Source organism: Thalia democratica, chromosome 5 (genome assembly GCF_965202585.1).
Source record: "Thalia democratica chromosome 5, ktThaDemo2.hap1.1, whole genome shotgun sequence".
NCBI lineage: Eukaryota > Metazoa > Chordata > Thaliacea > Salpida > Salpidae > Thalia > Thalia democratica.
The window spans coordinates 49610261-49635430 of NC_139169.1; the positions used below are offsets into that span (position 1 = coordinate 49610261).

General features: G+C 26.8%; 1 protein-coding gene across 1 annotated transcript; it reads right to left on the reverse strand.

Moving 5' to 3' along the window:
- Positions 1–7228: 7228 nt before the first annotated feature.
- LOC145837269 (ran-binding protein 9-like) lies at positions 7229–24815 on the reverse strand. The gene is made up of 4 exons (XM_082945072.1): positions 24676–24815; positions 16770–16894; positions 13223–13660; positions 7229–8515 (listed from the first exon to the last, which is right to left on the reverse strand). The coding sequence occupies exons 1-4, from the start codon at positions 24793–24795 to the stop codon at positions 7627–7629; spliced, it is 1572 nt and encodes a 523-aa protein (XP_082801198.1). The 5' UTR covers positions 24796–24815; the 3' UTR covers positions 7229–7626.
- Between the last annotated feature and the right edge of the window lie 355 nt (positions 24816–25170).

A 25170-nucleotide genomic window follows, 5' to 3' on the forward strand; every position in this document is an offset into this window, starting at 1 on the left:
AATAAACCTCATCTGTTTAACTTCAAAATGTATCGAATGTACACTGTACATAACATGGGAGCGGGTCAGAATGACACAGCGACAAAATGACAAGGTCGTCAATTAGACACGGTGCGTCACTTTGGCACAGCGACAAAATGACACGGTGCGTCAATTTGGCACGGAGGGTCACTTTGGCACGGCGACAAAATGACACGGTGCGTCAATTTGGCACGGCGACAAAATGACACGGAGGGTCACTTTAGCACAGCGAAAAAACGACACAGTGGTTAATAAGGGAGGGAACGATTTGTTGTTAAACTTCAATCTTCATTGGTATGGTCAACGATCTCATTTCTCTAGGAAACTTTTCGGTTTCATGTCTTCTTACCGATTTTGTAAAAACAGCAACAATCACATTGATTAAAAACAAAGACCGCAGGAACTTTTGATTGTGACTTCATAAAATAAAGTGAAACACGTAATGTTTATACCTTCTATTGTCCATCGTCGTACTTATAAACAATATACTCGTTTTTAAGCAGTAGCAAGGTGTTAGATGTGTTTAAAATCTGTGCTTAATAAACGACAAATAATTATTTGTATCAAACAACGTTCACAAAGATGCAAAAGCAGCAACTATTTTAACAAACTACGACTGCTAAAATTAAGGGAATTTATTTTTTATTTCTTTCGAATGGAAAAACTTAAACACAGTTTTGTACTAGAACTTGAAACGAGTAATAAAAATTAGAAAATTACTTGCCATTTTACGACTAGAAAGATAAAGACTTATACAAACATATTTTTTAAACTTCAGCAACATTCTGATTTAAAAACTACAATCTACATTTTAGAACAATCATTCAGCACATCAAAACAATAAACTAGTAGATGTAAACACAGAGGAAAATTTGTTTTATAAACTAAAACTCAGACGTTATCGAAAACAACTTTTCTGCTGTTGTAATTCTAAATTCTAATGCGGTTTTTCTTTTACGTTTTTATGCTTAAAATAATAACTACTTGCGCTCTTTTGGGCGACTTAATAAGTTGCAATTTTGAACTAAAATACTGCGTTCCCTGACGACTTACGTTAGTAGCAACATCTTTAAAAAATCACTGTGCCCTTGACTTAAAAGATCGAAATTTTGCGCCTCTATGCGACTTATGTTAGTTGCAACATATATCGTACACTTAGAAGTAGAAATATAATGCTCTTTCGCAAATGAAATTGTGCACCTAAGCACTAAAAATGCATAGATAAAAGTATAAGTACAAATAACCGCAAATAAATTAGTTTTTTTAGCAAAACATTCCCTACATCAAGCATCTCTTTAAATAAAACTCAATAAACCACTACTACACACTTGTAATACAATTTTTCTTACTATTATAATAGTAAAACTTCGCAAAATAGAACATTATCGCAATTGATATTGTCAAGATTTTAAATTCGTTAAAAAATCAGACTCTTAATTTTCTCTCAACTGTTCATAATACTATTTTCAACATTTTTTATATATTTAGGCTCTAGGACCGTTTATTTTAATTATTTACTTTTAGACAAGTTTATTATACATTTTCAATACAGAGTTTTAAGTAAACATCCAAACTTATTAACTTTCGTTGAATATTTTTTTGTATGTTTTTGGAAATTTAGGATTTTGCATTAAAAAAAATTACTTTTAACTGCTCGTAATAGATTGTTAAAGCATGTGATTTAAAACTCGATAACTGAAATGTTCTTTGGTATAACTTTTCGAGCAATAACCTTTTGTCGTTTAAAAAACAGTAATAAAAAAACTGTTATCTTTAAACAAACTACTAAGTTAAAATATTAAACATATTTAATATAGCTGGCTAGTTTTCACAAAAGCAGCTTAACTCTGTATTTTTAAAAACTAGAGTTAAAACACGCATGACTTAATCTTACAAAGAAATAACTCTGTATTTTTAAAAACTAGAGTTAAAACACGCATGACTTAATCTTACAAAGAAATAACTCTGTATTAAATTAAATCTTAGTTATTTTTTATAAAAATTCCAGTATAATTAATTCAACGTTTAACAAAAAGTACTAAATTTTATTCATTTCATAAATATGAAAAGTCGTGAAACGTAAAAATAAAACTTAAGAATATTTTTGTTTTTATACTATGACTTAAATTTTAAAGCATTGTATCATATATAGTTTCAAGTGTATCAAGCTACTATAGTTTGGAAAATATATAATAAATCTTTTATTTAACTAATTACTATCAAAATTTTACAATTAAAGGTTATATTACTGAAGAATTTTAGTTTTGCTTATAAGTTTGTTAATCCATGCTATAGTGACGCACCGTGTCATTTTGTCGCTGTGTCAAAGTGACGCACCGTGTCATTTTGTCGCTGTGCCAAAATGACGTTCCGCGTCAAAGTGACGCACCGTGTCATTTTGTCGCTATGCCAAAGTAATGCACTGTGTCGTTTTGTCGCTGTGCCAAAGTGACGCACCGTGCCAGAGTGACCCACCGTGTTATTTTGTCGCTGTGCCAAAGTGATGCATCGTGTCATTTTGTCGCCGTGCCAAAGTGACGCACCGTGCCAGAGTGACCAACCGTGTCATTTTTTTGCTGAGCCAAAGTGACGCACCGTGTCATTTTGTCGCTGTGTCATTCTGACACCCACTCTATAACATTAGTACACAAAAAACATTATGACATAATTATAAAATGTTTTACAGAGACAGATATCAGTGCAAAAATCTAACTTTGTGCGAAAAAACCATATAGAAATTAAAAACCGCAAATAAGTAACTATATGTATATATTTTATTGAGTTCAAAGAGAAGCTTTTTGTATGTCAACTAGACCAGTGCTTCTGAACCTTTTTCTTGTGGCGGAACCCTTTTCCTTAGTTCAACTTTTCCGCGGAACCCCTAATTTTAATTTTACATAAAATGTTTAATTAAATAAATGTTCTTTTTTAAATTTCGAAAGGCGTCGCGGAACCCTAGGGTTCCGCGGAACCCCATTTCAGAAGCACTGAACTAGACGATGAAGTGCAAGCTGTGCTTAAAAAATGCAAATTTGTGCGTTAAAACATGAGAATTGCTAAAAAAAGAAAAGCGAATTTCTATTTTAACAAAATTTTAAGTCGGTTATAATTTTTTGAAATATAATTCAAACTATTAAGCATATTAAAATATTTACATGGAGAGTTTTTTTCTTAGATTGTCAATAGATTGATTTAAATAATTTTAATGTTTAATTTATTTTCGAATTTAAACACATGCTTTTTTTACACTATAAATTTGATTCTTTCGAATTCAAATTATAATATACGAAGTAATAAAATATTTTAAATGGCCTTCAGCACACATATACTTCGGCTGTTAATGCGTTAAAAAAGGAAGGTTTTTTAAATAGGAGAAGTGAATTCATATCGTCTTGTCGATATATGACAAAGCTCCTCTTAAAATACAAAAAAAAAAAATTTTTAAAGTATTTTTGGTCACTTAACTGTGGTTTTTGTAATTTTAGTTGTTTGTTTGGTTTGAGTTAGATGGATGATCAAATTTTGTACCGAATATTTGTAATGTACTATGTTCGATTTTTACGTCATATTGTTTTTAGTATAACTTTTTCATCTTATTTAACCAAAGTGCTTTTTATTTTATATTGAACCAGATGGAAGATTAAAGACAATCTTTTATGTCTTTATGAAACGTCTGTACTGGAAATTTTAAAACCACATTTTCTAAATAAATCATTTAAAAGCCCTATAAGTGGGCTCAGTAGAAAGTGACTTAGTTTAAATAATTACATTATTCTCTATATATATATATGAAACCAAAATACACAAAATAAACTTTTGCTTGAAACAGCTGTTTCTGCGTTTAATACGCGTCTTCAGCCAAGTTTTATTCATTGAAAAGCAAACTTGTAAGTACAACAATAAAAATATACAAAATTAGGTATTACGTAATAATAGAATAGTTAGTTGATTTTAGAGAAAATTATTAACAGAGTTTTTATATAAATTGTTTTGGATAATGTATACAGCCAGTTTGTTATTCGTCTCTTTTATTTAGGGATTCAGATTTTTTAACTTTTAAAATTTCGATTTTTTCCGCATTGCACAATTTAAATCTATTTTTTGTACTATATTTATTTTTCGTTCTTGTTAATATTTCCCAGTGAACTTAAAATTAAATTTGTTATTTTTTAGTTTCCAAATGCACTGCGATAAAGTTGTTGTATTTCTATGTTTTTCGTGTTAGAAACTGTACTTGTGTTTTGATTAGCGATTCTTGAACGATAGTCCAAGTAGAGCCAACATAAAACTTGATCTGGTTTTCAGTTATCACTGTCGCTTTATATATAATATTTTCTATTCGGCAACTTTCGTTTACCAATGTTTTTTGCAGTCAAACATTCGCCTCTCTTTGTCCTACGTGTCTATTTAGGGTGTATTAAAAAATCTATTTGTGGTCTTTTACCATTATATGTATACCATATATGTATAAAACTGCATATATAATGGTAAAAGACCCCAAATAGATTTTAACACACCCTAAATGTAGAGTGATTAACCCAACTAAATCTGGTGTAGTTCGTATATGTAAGGTCAAAATCGACCGAAAATAAAAAGAAATGTAATCTGGTAAAACCCTCCTTTTGGCAATTCAGTAAAAACTAATATTGGAAAAAAAAATATAATTTTAGTCAAAAAACACTTATATAAACAAATTTAAGGAGGCATATATCATAATGACACTGAGCTTTTAAAGTACGTTTGTGGCTTAAAGCGCAGCGGCATTGACTTTGAAATTTCATGGGAAGTTATAAAAAGAGCACAGCCTATAGCTGACGGCAATAGCCCGATGTGTAGGATGTGTCTCAAAGAAGCAACAGCCGTTGTATATGCACTAAAAGATAAGACCTGCCAAATAAAAGAAGCGAATTAATATCGTCTTGTAGACATATAAAAATTACTTTTGAAGTTTATTAACTTTAATTTCACTTAATTTAATCAAAATTTCAACTTTTCTTAACTTTTGATCTTATTCAATTTTCTGTTCAAACTTTTAGTCACTCACTTAATTTTCTCCTGTTTATTGTCGATTTGAAAGTTAATTTTTGCACAAATCGTTTTGCATGATTTTTAACAGTCTTAAAACTATGTCATAATGTATTTATGCTTAAACTTTAAACTTTCATTTGAGTGTTTTGTGTTTTATTTTAAACTTGTTTTGCAATTGAGGAGTGCGTAGGCACGAAACTCGAGTTTTGCAAGTTGTTACATCTTGTAATAAACTTTTTTTTTTTTAAACCCCTTAAGATGGGCTCTTGATGAAAAATTTAATTCATTAAATTTTCAACTTATTTTTATGTATATATACATACATATATATAATTATTAATCTATAAAAATAAATTATATACGAGAAGTCTTATTATTTTAATTAAGGACATAGGGGGGTCCGACATTTTTTTTACTAAAAATAACATTGAATCTTATATGAAAGCAAAAAGTACAAACTACAAGCCAGTTTTTATAGAATTAAAAAATCACATTTAACTTTTAAGATATTGTAATTTTTATAATAAGTTTCCGATACAAACGTATAGACCGCAAATTTTTTGGGCTAATTTTTCTCAGAAATTTAAAAAATTACTAAAAGTCTATCTTCTTCTTTATTTTATGAGCCAGAGACCTTGAACTTTCAGGAAAAGTTCCTTTTATAGTTTATATGACTTTGAATGTTTGAGTTTTGAAAATATTAAAAATAAAAAATTTAGATTAAAAAATACAAAAAAAATAGGTGGTTTTTTTTCAATAAAAATTTTATTTGTCATCATTAAAAAAAATCCTTCATCTAATCTTTTTAAAATTTAATAATACACTTACAGTGAAAACTTGAGGAAGATTGCTTAAAAAAAGAAGGAAGAGATAGATTTTTAATGAAATGGTCTTTTTTGCGTTTTTAGTTTGCGCCTTCTATTAGGAACCTATTGAGGTCACCGACATTGATCTCTCATATCTCAAAAAATACTTTGAACTTTTCAAGCGATTAAAAATGTCTGATAGCTCAGAAAACAAGATCAACTTGTAAAAATCAAGGTGGACCCCCCTTCCTATGCTCTTAATTACATTTCTCTCTGACGGTAATAAAATAAATACTATTATTGTTTCGTAACATCAGTACTGTAACAACTACATATAGTTTTTGACCATCGTTTAAGTTGATGTAGCTAATTATATTTAATTTTTAATACAAGATCAACTATGAAGAAAAATTTGATAAGGATATACATTAATCCAATAGTAAAAAAATATTCAAGATGAGGTAAAAAGTTTGATTGTCAGCAGAGAACTTAAACTGTTTTATTTTAATTAAACAACATTACTTAAAATACACTAAAAACAATACAACTTGTGTTTTAATTTTATTAGTACTTAAGAGGTAATCAGGTTAAATATAAACTAATAATCTAAGTTTAGTTTTTTAAAGGTAGCCTGAGGAATTAGCATTAAAATCATTAAACAAAACCAACAAAATATATACTAACTATTTAATTTCAAAAAAACTTATAATTTCTAAAATATTTTTTATATGACTTACTGGATGGTAGGTTTGATTTTGTATCATTTGTTAAATTTTATCAAAATCTGAAAAAATAAATTTATTTATACACTAAGTTATGTTTAACAAAAAGTAGATTTTATTAGCACTTTCATGCATACAATTTGCAATTAAAAATTAATATACGAATATTTTTGATTATTTTAAATACTGTATACAAAGGCACTACTAACAACTTTTGGAAAAGCCAATACAAACTATATGATAAGTATTTAGTTTTAGTGAAAACATTTATTTAATAAAAACTATTTGTAAAAAAATAAACGCAGACTTTTTATTTTAGTATTAAAGAGAAAACTACTTGTAGATAAGATGTTATACCATTTAGTAAATTTCAAAAAATTATATTTATTATACTTAACTATGTAAAAAAAACCATGTTATTTTTAACCAGGAGACTAATCATTAATATATATATATATATATATATATAAATGTAAGAGCGAATACTTATATAATGTTTTACATTTAAATTACAACTCTAATTGATTTCAATAAAAACAAACATGTATAATTTATTTTTTCGACTTTTTTTTTTTCGTTGTATATATATTTTAAAAAATCTTTTTCAAAGCTAACAAGTTTGTTTAAAAACTCCTTTTTTACAACGTGAATTTTTAATGATAATTTTACAATCTTTGTTTTTTTTTGTAAGAGACATAATGTATAAGCTTATTATAATTATAAAAAAAATACTAGTTAAAAATTTATAAATTATGCTTAAAAAACTCTGAATAACCAAAATTGAAAAACACAATAAGTATATTATTCACTTATCATACTTATAGTTGCTAAAACTTAAGAGTATGGTGATATAAATACAGAAAACATAAGTTATTAAAATTATATTAGTATAATCTTATCTATACATAAGTCTTTTTTTTCAGGAAATCAAAACAAAGTGCAAGTCAACATATTCTTGATTAAATCCCAACAAAAACCAAACTGAAACACTTCAAAAATGTCCGTCCCAGATACCAATCCATAATTTGACATGATTTTTAGTCAAAACATCAGTCATCCGCTGGAAGATGATCAGAAACTGAGAAAAAGGCAGCGGATGATATATTACTGTTTAACATGCGATCAAGGCACAGCTTGGTTTGCATAACAACAGTATGTATGGGGTGTGGAGTTGGAAGGCCCTGTTGTTTTAAAATAGCGTTGTTTAATTGCAAAAAAACACACTCTCTCTCTTTGACATCTAACTGGTAAGCCATAGGGGAAGCTTTAGGGTCTGGGTAGGCAAGTAAACTGTAAGCATCTAGTAACATTTTTTTTATTCGCTTACTTTTATTAGTTAGTTTGTTAAGGTCTGATAAAAGACCTTGACCAAACTTGACCATTCCTAATACCGCTTGGGGATTTCCTTTGCAAAGTTTTGGATATTGGCGGTCTTCAAAATCTTTAGTGTTACTGTTACCATTGGTGGTTACTACGCCGTTTTGTTTACCAGAATTCACAGATTCAGTATCCATGTCTTCAACTCCGTTCTCAGAATTAGTTTTGGAAGGAATGTTCTCAGAATCAGATTCTTCAATATTCATTGGCTCGCTTGGATTTTCAACGTGAGAAAAATTTGACTTTTCCGAACACGCTTGCCTAGGAGTATGGTTATGATTTTGTACTTTTCCAAATTTTGAAACTTCAGAATCAGTACCACTGACCATTTCTCTAAATTGCTGAACTTTTAATGTAAACAGCAATTGATGGTCATTCTTTAATACTTCAGGAAAATGAGCGTTAGTATGTACAATTGCCTCTCCAATCCTTCCTTCCATTACAAGTTGCTTTATATACTGCCTTTTTTTGATTAACAGCAATTGTTGATTGTTCTCCTGGCCAGAAACTGACTTGTTAAAAGCTTCAAAAGTACTTACATAACCTTGATGTATCAAATACCTGAAAGTAAACTTATAGTAAATAAATTTCTTTATAAAGTTTAAGAAAAATTATATTAAAAATAAATTAGTTTTTTGGAAGATATAAAAACAAATTAAGTGTATAACAATCAAAATATATAAAATAAATAAATTCAAAAAAAAATTATAATATAGTTAGCTTAGCGGTTGCATAAAACACTTATTTTTAGCTGTTCGTTGCTAATGTTAAGAAATTTTCATAATAGTATGTTTTCAAAAACTTTAAAAAAAGACATGTGAACTTTAAAGGAAACATCAGAAAACTTGTTTATTTTTAAGTTTTAGCTACTCGCCTAAAATTTCTGTAAGATCTTAAATACAAACACATAAAAACGAGTTATCATCTACGCACGGGCTTTATAAACTAGGTAATATTGCCCCTTTTTGTTTAGGAGGCATTTATAAAAATGAGTTTGGGAAGCTTTGATTTAATGAAATACTTTGTTTGCTTACGACATTTTGCTAATCATAAAATAAGAACAGCTCCACAAACTAAAAATTCAAAAGTATAATTATATTTCAATAAAGTATATCTTTCTAAAATTTAACAACTTATTAAGTTCTATATTTAATATATTATATGTAAAAGTTTCTAAAAATTTAAACATTGAATAAATAATGAGTTAGTATTTAAAGTTTGTGGTTTATCTATGTGAATTAGCATTACCAATTTGTGAAAAATAAAACAACATTCATACTAATCACCTACTGGGTGGGTGTCACTTTTGAACGAGGGGACACTTTTGCACTATTGTCACTTTTGCACGAGCGTCACTTTAGCACAAGAGGACACTTTTGCATGGCGTCACTTTTGCATGCATGGCTTCATTTTTGCAAAGTGTAACTTTTGCACGGCGTTACATTTTAACGGATATACTTATGAACTGCAAAAATTTTAAACAATCAATTAATTTTGAACGGAACTTCTCTTTTGCACGCTTCTATTTTTTATTTTATCAAATAAAAATTTAAATAAACCTTTTTTTGTCAACTTAAATAATATTTGCGTTTAAACGCAAGTTGTTTTAAATGAATAAAATGTAGTAGTTTTCCAATGAAATTTTAATGTAAAATTTATATTTATTTTTTCAAGAATTTTTTACAAAATAAGTTTCGGTCAAAGACCTCGTCAGTGCTAAAATAAAGTTCTTAAGAAATTTTTTTTTATTTGAAGTTTTATGTAGAACAATATAATGACGTACCACAATTCATTAATTCATATTTATAATCTTAATTTCAATAAACTAATACTTTAAATAAAAATAATCTGAATCTTGTTAATTTTTAAACAGAAAGATAAACTTAATTTAGTAAGGTTTTAAAACACGAATCTTGAGTATTATTTTTTACTTATATTCTCTTGCTGTTAAAATTAGCATTATATAGTTGTTAGACAAATATTTTTATTTTTAACATTTGTTAAATTAATAAGAAAAAGATTTAGTTAATTTATGAAGTGTAAAGGTATTTCAGATTTTATTTGATTTTTAATTTTTGTTTTATTTATATTTAGCGTGAGAATAAAAAGAGAATTAAAATAGCGCATTTTTCATGATTTAAACTTGGATTAAATTCATTACTATAATGTTGCATGAAGAAGACAAGCCAAAAGGAGAGTAACATTTGAAAGTTTCAACTTATGTTCAAAGAAAATATACCATATTAGTCTTCAACCGCTGCAATATTTCAAAAATGTGACTTGGCAGAACTCTTCTTTTTTATCGGTCAGTTGAAATATGGAACAAACTACCAAATGAATTAGTTTCTTGCAAAAATTTTTAAGAATTTCGATTTAAGTTTTGAATTATATTTGTTTTAGTAAAGTGATTATGTAATTTTTATCCACCATTGATTTAATTTTAAGATTTAACTTAGTTTATAGTTCAATTTTATTAGCAGCAGCTTTACTCTATTAATATTGAGTCATTTTTCAATGTATTTAATGATTATTTATCTGGCCAGTCTATTTTTAATGTCTTTTGAGCTTTAAGTTTTAATTTTTGTTGTTAATCAATGAAATTAAATATTTGATGTTGATCGTTCGACATCAAAGCGTAAATAAGTAAAAGTTTGTGGATAAAATTTTGCTTTTTATGCTAACTTATAAATTTTATATCACTTTATGTTTTTATCTTTGCTTTAATAAACAAACTGTTTGTGTTTATTTCTTTTTTTTATGTGTCTTTCAGTTTAAGTGGTCTAGGTTTTGATGCCTAGGTCCATCATATGAACAATAAACTTGTAACCGTATAGTAAATTATATAAAATGGCATAGTTGTTGATTAATACATTAAATTTTAAAATAAACTAGAATAATTTACTTACACAAAGTATTTTTTTATCCTAGTTTCTAAATAAATCAATTTTTTTGTCCCTGGTATGAATCTTTTATAAATAACTTTATTTTATCTTTTCGTTAATTTGTTTCTAACATTATCTTTAAATGTTTAAAATTTTTAATCTTTTATTTTTTGGCTTTAATGTAGTATGTTATAAAATCTTAGTTTTCAGTTTCTTTTTATGTTACAGATTTGGTACTAGCTAAAAAACTTTTTACCAAAATGCAAAATTGATGTTCCGTGCGAAAAAGTCATCGCGCAAAAGTGTCGCTGTGCAACAATGATGCTGTAAAAAATTGTCATCGTGAAAAATGTTGCCGTGCAAAATCGTCTCCTCGTGCAAAAATGATGACCGTGCTAAAGTGACGCTCGTGCAAAAGAATTTCCGTGCAAAAGTGTCCCCTCGTGCAAAAGTGACCCGTTCCCCCACCTACTAGGCCTAAAAAAGCTGCTATAAAACAAGTCTTTCAAGTGATGACTATATAAACGAGTATTTAAATTAAAGTATTTTAAGCTATGTTTAAGCATAGCAAATTTTTATTATAAAGAGTCAAAAAAAAAAAAAATTACCAAAATAAAAACTAGTGTTTACATAAAACTTTCATTTACATAATAAGTAAATAAAATCAAGTATAATGCATAAAACGGCAACCGAATTTCAATTTTTAGATTGGACAACACTACTTCATGAAATGGTTTAAATCTTTATGAACAAAGTTTGGTATTTTATAAATGTAATTATTCTAAACTGCAACAATGCCAGCTGTTCTAAGATATTTAAAGTAAAATAAAAAAGGGTGGACGACTAATCATTTTCGGACAATTCAAATTCTTAAAAGAAAATTTAAGGGGCAACAACTGGAAAAGTTTTATATTTATTTGAAAAAAATATAAAAAATTTTAAATATAATAACTTTTAGCATTTTTAAAAATTCTCCTTTTTTATTTTTTTCCTATCATAATCTTTTTAATTAGACCTACAAACACTTTTTTTTTTCAAATATATATTACTCAGGGTTGCCACTCTTTGAGTTAAAAAATCTTCCCTGAGTGACCAGAAACTTCCCTGAGTAACCTTAAACTTCCCTGAGTTTTTTCCAACCCTTAAAATTACTTTTACTTATCAAAAAATTACCATTTTAATTTTAAGAATATTGAAGAACTTGCCGCAAGGCTAAAAATTTTTAAATAAGCACTTAAAAATGAATAAAATAAACTTTTATGAACAAAATATTGAAACTGGATTAACTAAATCTCATTCTAGATCTAGAAAAAAAATGCCCTGAGATTTTTTTAAAAATCTTAAAATTTCCCTGAAGTTTTTAGAAAAAACCAAAACTGCATTGAGTTTCCCTAATTAAAAAAAGAGAATCAAAATTCTCTGAGTTTCCCGGAGATTTTCTACAACTTTAAAATTCCTTGAGTTTCCCTGAATTCCCTGAGTGTGTGGCAACCCTGATTACTTTTTGAGTTGTGGTCCTGTAATATTTTTAAGAATATGAACTGTCATGTATCCATAAAAAATATATATTTAAATATTTAAACAAATATATCAAACTAGTTGAAAACATAAAGTTTTTTAAACGAAACTTACACTTTTAGTTAGAACTTTATTTTTTCCTACATATTATTAATAGTTTTATAAAGATTAAACTAACACAGTTTGAAACGATTTCTTGAAAACTTTAGTATAAAATAGATTGAATGAAATAGACTTTTTTTGATATTTTAGCTTTAACTATTGGTAAGGATTGACCTATTAAATATCCAACTTTGATCGCTTACATTTCAAATTTTATTTTGGGTTAAAAAAGCAGAAAGCAACAGGTATTTTAATTTAATTATGTAAAATATAAGATTAATTTTATTAAAATATTTACCTACATATAGTCTTAAATGTGAATAAAGTTTCTTTTTTAGAACTGAGATGGTTTACAATCTATTAAAATTACTAAACATTTAAATCATTTATATCTAAGTAATAATTTATTGATACAACTCTACATAGACAGTATTTTAGTAAAAATATTGCTATACTTAGTAGCCTTGATTTTGTTTATCTTCAATAAGTCATTATTAAAAAGTTAGACACCGTATAAAAATATAAATTATAAATACTACAAACCCAACAATAAAAAAAAGGTTGTGTTTGAAAAAAAGTTAGAGCCAACATTTTATAGTTTTGTATTTTTAGTATTTGAACTTCATTCAAGTAGTTAAAATAAAATACTGTTCAAAAAAAGTGTTAAATTTTTTAAAACAGTATAGAGACAAATTTCGAAGATTAAGTTATTTTTTATATGTAAAACCATAATGAAAATTATAAGCTTATAAATTACTTTATTTACCTTTCGATCAAATTACAAATGCTTCTGCTTAATTTTTCTTCTTTAAAAAGCAATTCAGTCACTTTTTCTCTCATATCTTGTTTGCATTTTATCAGATGTGATTTAAAATCAAACACAAACTCATTTTGTCCAAAATTAACAATAAGTTCCTCCTTGGGTGTCTGTAAGCCTACAGTTGGATGTAGTGGAACTGTAGGCAAATTTTCAAATGCAAGACCAAGATCCATACCATTTTTTGTATAAAAGCATGAGTTATGAACTAAATCTAAGCAGCAACCTATGACATCATTAGTTGAGTATGTAGGTCCGTACTCTTTACCATTGCCTGTAGCAAAAAACTTGTGCCCATCATCACCGTGGTAACCAAATGTCTGTTTTTCCCAACCTGGAAGTCGGTTCAAATTAGTGCCTGCTGCAGATAACCCAACTCCTAAATACCTAAATTTTTAATACTTGTTTAAGACAAAACTTGTATAAAAGTACTAAATAAATTCGTTAAAACTGGTTTTAGATTTTTTTTTGAATATTAACTAAAACTGTAAGGGTATAATGACTCAAGCTTGTTTTTTTTTTTGTAATTTTTAACTAACTTTTATGTTTTGAACATAAAAATAAACAACATTTTGGTTTCTTTCTTACATTAAGTACCTGTAAATGCATGAATAATGTTCTTAATAAAAAGTAAAAGTTAATCTTACAACAAAATGTGCATTTCTTATATTAGTATGAAAACTAATTTTATTAACAAAAACAATGTTTTGTTTCTACAAAATAAACTTGCAATATTTTTTTTAAACTGTTTTTTAATCCTACAGCTTTTAAACATTATACATTAAACTATTATTGTTTATTATTTTAAGTTTTTTTTTAATTGAAAGACTTTTTATTTTAGAAAATAGTTAGTAAAACTTAAAAAGTTTACTTTTATAACTTCAATACATAACAACATAAATAAATTTTAAAACTATCTAAGCATTTTCTTAAATAACACTAAATACTTAATTTTAAAATATGAGTGACATTTTTATTATTTAAATAAAAATGTGAACCTAATTTTCGTAAGTTTTATTATAACAAATATTTTTTACAGGCAATTTATGTTTCAAAACTTAAGTGGTACTTAAATATTCTGTAAAAATAGCAGTACCAGGGTTTTCAAAGGTTTAAAAAGAAAAATTTCCGGGTTTCCTGAAATTCTTTCAGGCTTTTAAAATACAAGTATTTAGTCTAATTCTAGTATAAAGTTAAGTTTAAGTTAAAAAGCTGTCTTACATATTAAAAAATCATTGAAGAGGTACTGTAATGCTACTTTTAAAGTGTTTTCAAATAAATGAAATTCTAAATGATACAAAAAAAAACTAATGTTTATGATATATTTTAATATCTGATTAAAATTTCATAATTTTACATTTAAAACTCTTTAAAATTCCAAATTTTTTGGTGATTAAAGTTCAAAAATCGAGGTTTTTGTAGTTTTTTTTTAACTTTCTAAACTTAAAGTTTTTTTAGCCTAACGTGTCAAATTTAAAGTTTTTCCAAGATTCCAGGTTTTTTGGCAACCCTGTATTACAGAATTTATATAAACCTGTATTGAAAATTAAATATTTAACTTTTCTCTACTTAATTTTAATAAGCAATAAAACTGAACTCATTACTATGCCCTTTTAACTCAAATTATATCAAAATAGTTTAATTCCTATTTGAACTTAGTACTACCCAATAATTTCCTACCCAAATCAATTTCCATAAGCAGTTTAAAACTGATTAAATCCCACCAAAACTATTTCCAAGCTAATCAAACCCAAACTAGATCACTTTCAACCTAATTAAATCCTAAAGAAATCAAACCTAAGCACAACTAATTATAGTTTGTTCAATTATAACTTATCTATTTCCCATCTAAACGAAACCCTATCCAATGAGTGGTTTCCCACTTATACTATTTCCCAGTTCCAATCTCATTAAGTTTGATCAGATCAATTCCATCTAAAATGGGTTTCCACCTCTTTTAATAATTAGCAGATATATAATAGAGCTGCAATTTTTTTTTGGTATTTTAAATGTAAATAAAACAAGAATAAATCAAATGAGTTACGACTACTTAAAAAAGATAAATGTTGATAAGTTAAAAGCTTTCCTTATCTTTTATATTTGCAAATAGATGTGCAAAGGATATAGACATTAAAATTTTTTGAATTCGCATCAAAAATTTTGCAAACTAAAACAAAGCTTATCACATAAGCTTAGGAGTTGTGTCTGGGCAGAAAAAAGGAGCTGGTCAGCTACATAATTGACAGAAAGTATCTTTCAGACGTAAAGGAACACAAAGAGGTTATCTCCCATATTCATGGACCAGATCAGATGGGAAAGCAGTCTTAGACGTGTTTTTGTATAACCATCTGATATTAGAAAAGCACAATCATTTGAGGCATCTAAAGAAGCAACATGAAAAAAAAAATTCAATGCATGTACTATACAGCAACTATTTTCCTGCAACAACTGCATTCCTGTAGTACCAGGGTTCGTGCGCGATTTTTTTTTCATTTAGCCTGACTGAGACCAATTTAGCCTGACATTTTTTAAAAGTAAGGAAAATCCCATTTAGAAGTCATTTTAGGCATAGGGGGGGAAGGGGGGGTCTTGATTAGTACTATTGTAGTCTTCGATTTCAACCAGCTTTGTCTCAAAAATTTTGAGCTTTAAAAATCTGCTGAAAGCAACATATAGCTTAGTTACAACTCAATAAAATAAGATTAAGTTGTGAAAAAGGTGGTTGACCCCCATGCCCTATGCCCTTAACATAACAAATTTAGTGATAAGTTTTAAAATACGTGTTATGTCTAATATATTACTAGTGTAAAAATTTTATATATATTACTTAACACAATTTTTCAATTTAATTAAGCACTAAGTATATACATTATAACCATATGCAACGAACCCTGTAGTACACATAAAACTAAGCCAAAGAGTAACCTTTCAAATTAAACATTTGCAGCAAGTCATATGCAGAGAAAAATTTTAATGGAAGACCACAAGAAAAGGAACACGGGAGAAAGATATTCTGACAATTGTAAATGCTAAAGCGCGTAAATAGATTAACAAACCAAAGCATCGACAAAAATTCAAACATATCATATGAAGATGTCAGTGATAAAAATCTAAGATATATTTAAAAAGTGTAGTTTCATTATTGAAAGTTTTTATTGTTGGTTCATTTTAGTTAAAACTTATATCTGACAAGTTTTAATAGGTAACACTTATGTTTTATAGTTTCAGCATTAAGTTAATTTTTAAACTTTAACTCTACACTTAATTATTAGAATTTTTATATTTTATAAATTTTTAATTCTATAACTACAGCATATTTTACTTCAGTTTCAATTTACTTTAATTTTCTGAGGTATAAGAGAACTAAAGAATAAATAAATATATAAAATTGTTTATTATAGAATAAAAAATAATATTATTTGTCATCAAAAAAAAAACTATGTATGTAAAAATCATAAATCATACTGAAAAAGAAACTATTATTTAATCAACTAACCCATCTCTACCACGCTGTACTACTGTTACTTCAAAGTAATAAATAGCACATTGGAAAGGTATTTCCCTGTCAGATCTTACACTTCCTGCATCTTTATGAGATTTTCCTTGACCGTTATATACCACCTTATGTAAAAAATAATCTAAATTTACAAAAAAAACACATAGACATATTTTAGATGGTAATTAAATGACTGCTTTTTGTTTAATAAGACTAAAAATCTACCCAATTCTCAAATAAGCATTCTTTTTAGTTTAATACACTGAAGGACTTCAAGTTAAAATGCTTTTCAAGGTCACTTAAATAAAATAAATTTAGTGTTATTCACAACTATTTACAAAGACCTTTAATTGTTAACCAAAGTTTCTCCGCACTGTAAAATAATTTATAAGCACACACGGTCACATGACAATTAAAGTCTGGCCAATTCAAAATCAACAATATAAACTCTAAAAAATATTTAAAAGCCAACAACTAAAAGAAGCAGTTGTAAGTCTAATTAACGATAGTAAAAATAAATAAATAAATATATATATATTAATATATATATATATCTTGTAGGCTTATACATCCTAGATAAACTCAAAAGTATTTTTGATAATTGTGGGTTGTATAGAGATGATGGACTCGGTGTTATTGATCTTTCAAAACCTCTTGTTTACGAAAAAATTAAAAAGTCAACGTTTAGATTAATGTCTGATATCGGTTTTAAAATAACTTTAGAAATAGGAGCGCAAATAACGAATTTTTTAGATGTTACTTTAAATTTATCTAATAATACTTACCGTCCGTACCGTAAACCGAATTCTTTATTAAACTTTATCAATATTAATTCTGACCACCCTTATCATGTAAAAAAATGCCTCCCGGTAATGACACAAAAACGTCTAAGCACCCTCTCTTCGAATGAAAAGATATTTAACGAAATAAAAGCACCGTACGAAAATGAATTAAAAAATCGAGGTTTTAAATGTAAATTAAAGTATGAAAAATTAGATGTAGATAAAAAACGCAAAAAACCGCGTAACCGACATATAATGTGGTATAACCCTCCATATTGCTCTTCAGTTAATATAAACTTAGGTAAAGAATTTTTAAAGCTAGTCGATAAACACTTCCCCGATAGCCACTTTTATAACAAAATTTTTAATAGAAAGACAGTTAAAATTTCTTATAGTTGCATGAGTAATGTTAAAACTTTAATACAATCGCACAACAAAACAGTAATTTCAAATTTTAAAAATAGACATATCAAAGCTAACACAAATAATAACTCTAGTAATAAAGCTAGTAATAACGTAGATATGAACAATATTTCTAATTATACTAATCAAATTAATAATAACAGTAATAATAATAATAATAATAATTTTAATAACAGTAATAATAATGATAATCCTAATAGTAAAAATTTTAATTATAGTAACAATAATGTAAAACATATTAAAACCTTAAACATTAAAGATATAAGCTATAATGATAACTTTAATATTAATGATAATGAAAATATCCATATCAATAGTACTAACAATAGTGTAGATTATAATAATCAACGTATAACTAGAAGTATTTCTAAAATGATAAAAGAAAACTTAGAACAAGTAAGTGATAATAGCGCTAAAAGTATAAGTAAAATGCATAACAATAAAACTATAAATAAATATTCAAAACCAACTAACCCTAATAGTAATAAGTTAAGTAATATGCCTAAAACATGTAATTGCCGTAAACTAAACAAAGATAACTGCCCATTAAAAGGTAATTGTTTAATTAAAAATGTAATTTATAAAGTTAAAGTTGAAAGTAAGGGCCCAGATAAAATTTATATCGGAAGTACAGCAGGTAGTTTCAAGAATAGATATGCTAATCATAAACATACTTTTAAAAATATAAATAAAAAACAAAGCACGCGTTTATCGGATTATGTCTGGAGCTTTTTTCACAGGTACGGTAAAAGGCCAAACATGGAGTGGAGTATTGTTTCTAAGATCAAACATGCATCCAACGGAGTAAGTAGAATTTGCCCAACTTGCAATACAGAAAGAGCAGTAATTGTAGCAGAAGATAAAGACCTACTTCTGAATAAGCGGCAAGATTTATCGAATATCTGTCCCCATAACCGACGATTCTACTTTAAATAACTCTGTCTATTTATGTACTAATTTATTTCACAAAACTCACATATACTTGCAAGTTTAATACTTCATGTTTTTAAGCTGTATAAATTATTGAACAATTTGTTAAAATTATTATGACGTAACATTTCTGCACAACTCAATTTAATTTTCATTTTTAAAATTTGCCTATTCTTAGAGCTTTTTGAGGTTAGTGCCTACTTTTATTAAATTTGTTTTTTTTGTAGACAATTTTATAATTTTATGCTTTTATCCCAAACTTTGTTTTTAAACCATAAAGTCCATTTATAGTTACTACCTAGATAAATACTATACATAATTATACATGCTTTTTTCTGCTTTTTTTCTAATGTGTGTTAACATTTTATAGACTCCGTAGATCTGTTCTTAAATTTATTTGAGAGCAGTGAAACGCCGTTAGTTGAAATAAAGTTTTAGCACAAGAACATCTGTGATAAATATATATATATGTATATATATCCAATAGAGAAACTTATTAATTACTTAAAAACATTACAGCCTGCTGAAAATCTAAGGCGATTCTGATTTGATAATACTTTACTTACTTTTGTTTAATGCATGGTTGCCACTGATCAAGCTGAGAAAAATTTCCTGACTTTTCCTGACTTTTTACTAAAATTTTCCTGACTTTTCTGAATCATATTCTTAAATAAAACTTATTCTTAAATACATAATCTAACACTTAAAACTATATAAAGCTTTCAATCTTATTTTAATAAAGGTTAAAAACAACAAGTTTTTGCTGAATTCTATAATCAAACTTCCAGTACATCACTTAAACTATCTGTGTATGATTGATGTTTGTATTAAACAGCTCTATCAGCAAAATACTTGTATTATTACCTTATAAACACAGCTTGTCTGAAAAAAGACACATTTTTTTAGCTTTTCCTAGCATAAATGTATCTAGATAAACAAACGACACATAAGGAACTTTTACAACTTAAACCTTGAATTAATAACAAACTTTCACAACTCAAACCTTAAAACAGTAACGAACTTTTACAGTTAAAACATTAAAACAATAAAGAACTTAATCAAATACTGTTTTTTTAAATGTATGTACTAAAATTTATTTTCGCCGTTTTTTTTATTAGCACTTCAACCTCTTCATCTAATGAAGATATGGTTTCCTTCATCTGAACTGCCTTCCGCTTCATTTTCCTGGCAGTTAAAATCATTTACCTCATTTTATTTAAATCGCTCTCATCTGCTGCCCCTACACTTGTTGAAGTGAATATTTTCACTAAATCAAGCCACAACTTGTGGACTTCATTTATTTTGGCACTCATTTATTTTTACTTTTATTTAAAAAATATTTCCTCTTATCATTTAGTATAAAATTTGTAACAAATAAATATACTCTTATTTACTTTAAAAACTTAAGCTACTCTACAAAAAATACAAATAATAAGTAAATTTAATCTTGGCATATACCTCTCTTATAACTTATTTTATAAATTTAAACAACTTTAAAAAATTATAAGGAGGTAAAGTATAGACATTAACTTGTTACATAAAGTACTAAACTAACTTCTTAGTTATAAAAAACTCAATTATTTACTAAAACAAAAAACACTTTGTTCTAAAATTATGCTAGATAAACTTTTGTGTATATATCACAGTTTCACTATGGAAGTGTCCTTGCTACAGATCATCAATACTAAAAGCTTACAAAATCTGCTTGTTCAAGTAGGGTACTTGTTCAATATGTTAATAGAACATTTTTGCAGTTTTGTGAAGGATATTTTACTAATTTATACCAGATGAAGGCATTGGAAATAAAATTTAATATTTTTGTAAATTTTCTAGGAAAATTTTGGAATTTTCTTCTGACTTTAAAGGACTTTAAATTGTTTTTTACCATTTGAAGGCTTTGGAAAACAAGAAATTTTGTAAATCTAAACTGACAAAATCTGACTTTTTTTTTAATTTTATCAAATTTCCCCACTTTTTTTCAAAACCCCCCATTTTTTCCTGACTTTTGTAATTTTTTTTTAATTTTTCCTGACTTTTCCTGACCGAGTGGCAACCTTGTATATGTTTTAATTATTTGTTATAGAATAAATTTTGGGTAAAAATTGTTAGGGATAGAGGTTAAAATTTTATTGATAAACTGCTGGATTATCACTTTACCTCATTTTCATATTGTTACAAAGAAGAAATCTAAAACCTTACATGTGCAGCCAACCCAAAATATAATACTTTAAAACTTATTAATGCTATATCGTAAAATATATTTATAATTTTTTTAATTCATCCATACTCAACACACACACAGAAGGCCTAAAACTGTGCTAAACTAGAAATAAGGAAACTAAATTTTGAATAGAATAAATATACTCAAGCATTTACAAAGATAAAACTTGAGTACTAATATTATATGAGTTAACTTTTGTTAAATAAATAAATTCTAAACATACTTTGCCTACTTAAAGTAAACTTTGTTCTAAACTTAGAAATCAAGCTAGTTAAACTTAAAGTTTAACTACTTTTGCGTTGTAACAGGTTTAAGTTGTTCAGTGGAATAAAAATGTATTAAAATATTATGTTTTGCAGAAAGGCATGAAGTCCAACACTTTTTTACAAAAACTAGGGTTGCAACTTTTTGAGACAATAAACTGTCAAGAGTGACCAAAAACTTCCGAGTTTAACTAAAAAAAATTGCCTCTGGCGCAAACTACATATACCTTATGCTCCTTTTTCTTCTTAATAATGTATGTGTATGATTATTCAATAAATGTATGCTGAACTTATGAGAAATGCTGTTTTTGAAGATTCAGCATTAAAATTTCTAATCAATTGAGATTGAAAAACAAAATTTGCAGATAAATTTATGAAACCATGTTATTTACCTTTATACATAATAAAAAATAGTATGAATTTTTTTACATTTTAATAGGAAAACTTTAATCGTACCACATTAAGTACTTACTTGAATGCGTATTTATTAGCTTCAATGTTAAGGGCATAGGAGAGGGGGAATCCAGCTTGATTTATAAAGTTAACTTTATTCTATGAAGTTTTATCTGAGCTATTAGACGTTTTTAACTGCTTGAAAATTTTTTAAGTAGTTTTTGAGATATAAGCGATCAAAGTTGATGACCTCAAAAGGTTCCTAATGGAAGGCCCAAAAAAAAGGCTATTTCATTAAAAATCTTCTCTTTTATTTTTAACCAATCTTCTTCAAATTTTCACATAAAGTCTAACATTAAATTTTGAGAAGATGTAATGCAGAATTTAATTAAAAAAAAATTTTATAAATATTTTTTTTTATCTAAAATTTTTAATTTTTTTATGTATTTTAAATTGCAACATTCAAAGTCTTTTTAACTATAAAATGAACGTTTCCTGAAAGTTTGAGTTCTCAAGCTCAAAAAATAAAAGAGAAGATAGATTGTATCCGAAACTTTTTACAAAAATTACAATATTTCAAAGTTATTTAAGATTTTTGAATTCTACAAAAACTAGCTTTTAGTTTGTACTTAAGCTTTCATAAAGAGCTAATGTTATTTTTAGAAAAAATTTTACTACCAAAAATGTAAAAATATTTAAAATACTAGGTTATTTACAGGTTTTTTTTTTAAACTTCTCAAATTCCAGGTTTTTGTCAACCTTAGTAGAACAAAATTTAAGGGCATAGGGGGGGAGGTAAAGACCCTTTTTTGGTTTTTGATTTTAATTTATATAGTTTTTACTAAGCTACAAATGCTTTTTATAGATTTTAAAAACTCAAAATAATACTTGAGATATAGCAGGTCAAAGTTAGAGGCAACAATAGGTTCCTTATGGTAGGCGCAAACTAAAACAGCAAAAATAGACTATATCACTAAAAATCTATCTTCTCTTACGTTTTTTGAGATAACTACCTCAAATTTTCAGGAAATGTTCCTTGATATATTTAGAAAATTCTTGTCATAAAGATTTTTTAAAAATTAAAAAATAAAAATTTTATTCAAAAAATAAACAAAAAAAAACAGTTTTTTTTAAGTTTTTTTGTTATAAAACTTTTATTTTTTATTTTTTTTAAATTCTGTTTCAAAAGAATTTTTTAAATATATCAAGGAATATTTCCTGAAAATTTGAGGTAGTTATCTTAAAAAACGTAGGAGGAGATAGATTTTTAGTGATTTCTAGTTATTTGCTGTTTTAGTTTGCGCCTCCCATAAGGATCCTATTGTTGCCTTTGACTTTGACCGGTTCTATCTCAAAAGTTGTTTTGAGTTTTTAAATTTTGTAAAAAGTATCTTGTAGCTTAGTAAAAACTATATAAATTAAGATCAAAAACCAAAAAAGGGTGTTTACCCCCCTTAATTAAGTTTTAAAATATTAATAATAGACACTTTTATTAAAATTTCTGATACAAAGCTTTGAAATAAAAAAACTGCAGTTGGTCTGTAAGAATTTTATTTAGTCCTAAAGGTTACTAAACATATATTATCTTCTTCATTTTGAAAGCAATTTACTTCAAATTTTCAGGAAATGATCTTTTTTATGTACCAAAAAAGTTGTAAAAGAAATCCTAAAAAGTAAATCCAGCCTGGTCTGGCCATAGTTTGCCAAGATCCAAATCCAACAAGATTTTAGTTTGAATATAAATTTAATTCAAATCTGGGCTGCATCTTGATTTTAAAAAAAATACTTGCATCTTGGTCTTTTTGAACCTGAATATAGAAAAATACCAGATATGGTTAGCTTAATTTTAAACTAAGCTTGACTTGATCTGGATCTTCAAATAAAAATTTGGCCGAACTAGAACCAAATAGGAACATCCAAATAGGTTTTTCCAGGATTCCAGGTTTTTTAGCAATCCTTTGAAAGCTTTAAGTATAAACTACAAGCCACTTTTTATAAAATACAAAAACTTTAATTAGTTTTGAGATATAGACTTTTTTGTAAAAAAAATCTAATACAAATGCATGGACCACATTTTCTTCATTGTCAATTTTCTAATAAATTTAAAAATCTACAAAAAATTTATCTTCTTGATCATTTATTGAGCTAGAGACCTCAAACTTTTAAAAAACTATTTTTACAGTTTATAAGACTTTGAAAGTTGGGTTTAGAGAATACAAAATTCTAGATTATAGAAAATTTTAGACAAAAAAACAAAAAAAGTTTTTTTTTATCAAGTTTTTACTTTACAAAACTAAAAAAAATCTGCATTAAATCTATTCAAGTATTAGTATTATTAGTAATGGACTAGCTGTAAAGTTTGAAAAAGATTGGTTTAAAAAATACCAAGAATATAGATTTTGAGTGAAATAGAACTTTTTTGTGTATATAGTTTGCACTTTTTATAAGAAACCTGTTGAGGTCACCAACTTTGATTGCTTATATTCCAAAAGCTAATTCAAACTTTGTTAGGCGGCTAAAAATGTCTTATAGCTCAGATAAAACTTTATAAATTAAGACCAACTTGTAAAAATCAAGGTACAATTGATCTTCAAGTACATTGATTTATTACTTAATATTTAACATTTATTATTTAATATTTAACCTTCAATTTAGTTTTAGAGATACAGCAAATTTTTAAATACTCAAATAAGAATTTGCATTATCATATGACCTTATAGAGCGCAATAGTCAAACTGTAAAACTTTGTTAAACTGTGTAATCAATTCAACACACAGAATAAAATTAAGCTAAGGAAACTGAAAAAATGGGAAGTTTGTTATTTATTTTAGCTTAATGTATCTGTATTGAAACTAAACTTCAAAACAGTTTGTTGAGATTTAATTTAAACTAACCTTTAAATTTCCATTGGTAAGTCGCAAATGTTGGTGCTTATCTTTAGAAGACCACTTAGATGGAAGGTCTGCTATGTTAACTTTAGGGTACAATTGTTTTAAATGATGCTCAAACTCCATCTTAACTACATAAACTTACTAACACTGGAATTTTTTTTAGTTTTCAATACCTTAAATAATTTTTGATATTTATGTTTTAGTAACAGAACTGAGTTAAATATTAACATTGTACCAAGGGCATATAAGGGAGGTAAATCACCTTTTTCACAATTTAGTCTTATTTTATTGGGTTTTAAAGAAGCTACAAGTTGCTAAAAGATTTCAAAATCTCAAAACATTTTTTGAGATATAGCAGGTCAAAGTTGGAGACTACAATAAGTTCCTTATAAAAGGCGCAAATTAAAACAACAAATAACTCAAAATCACTAAATCCAATTCTTGCATTTAATCTTTTCTGTGAAAATTTAAAGAGCATAGAAAATAAGGAGATAGATT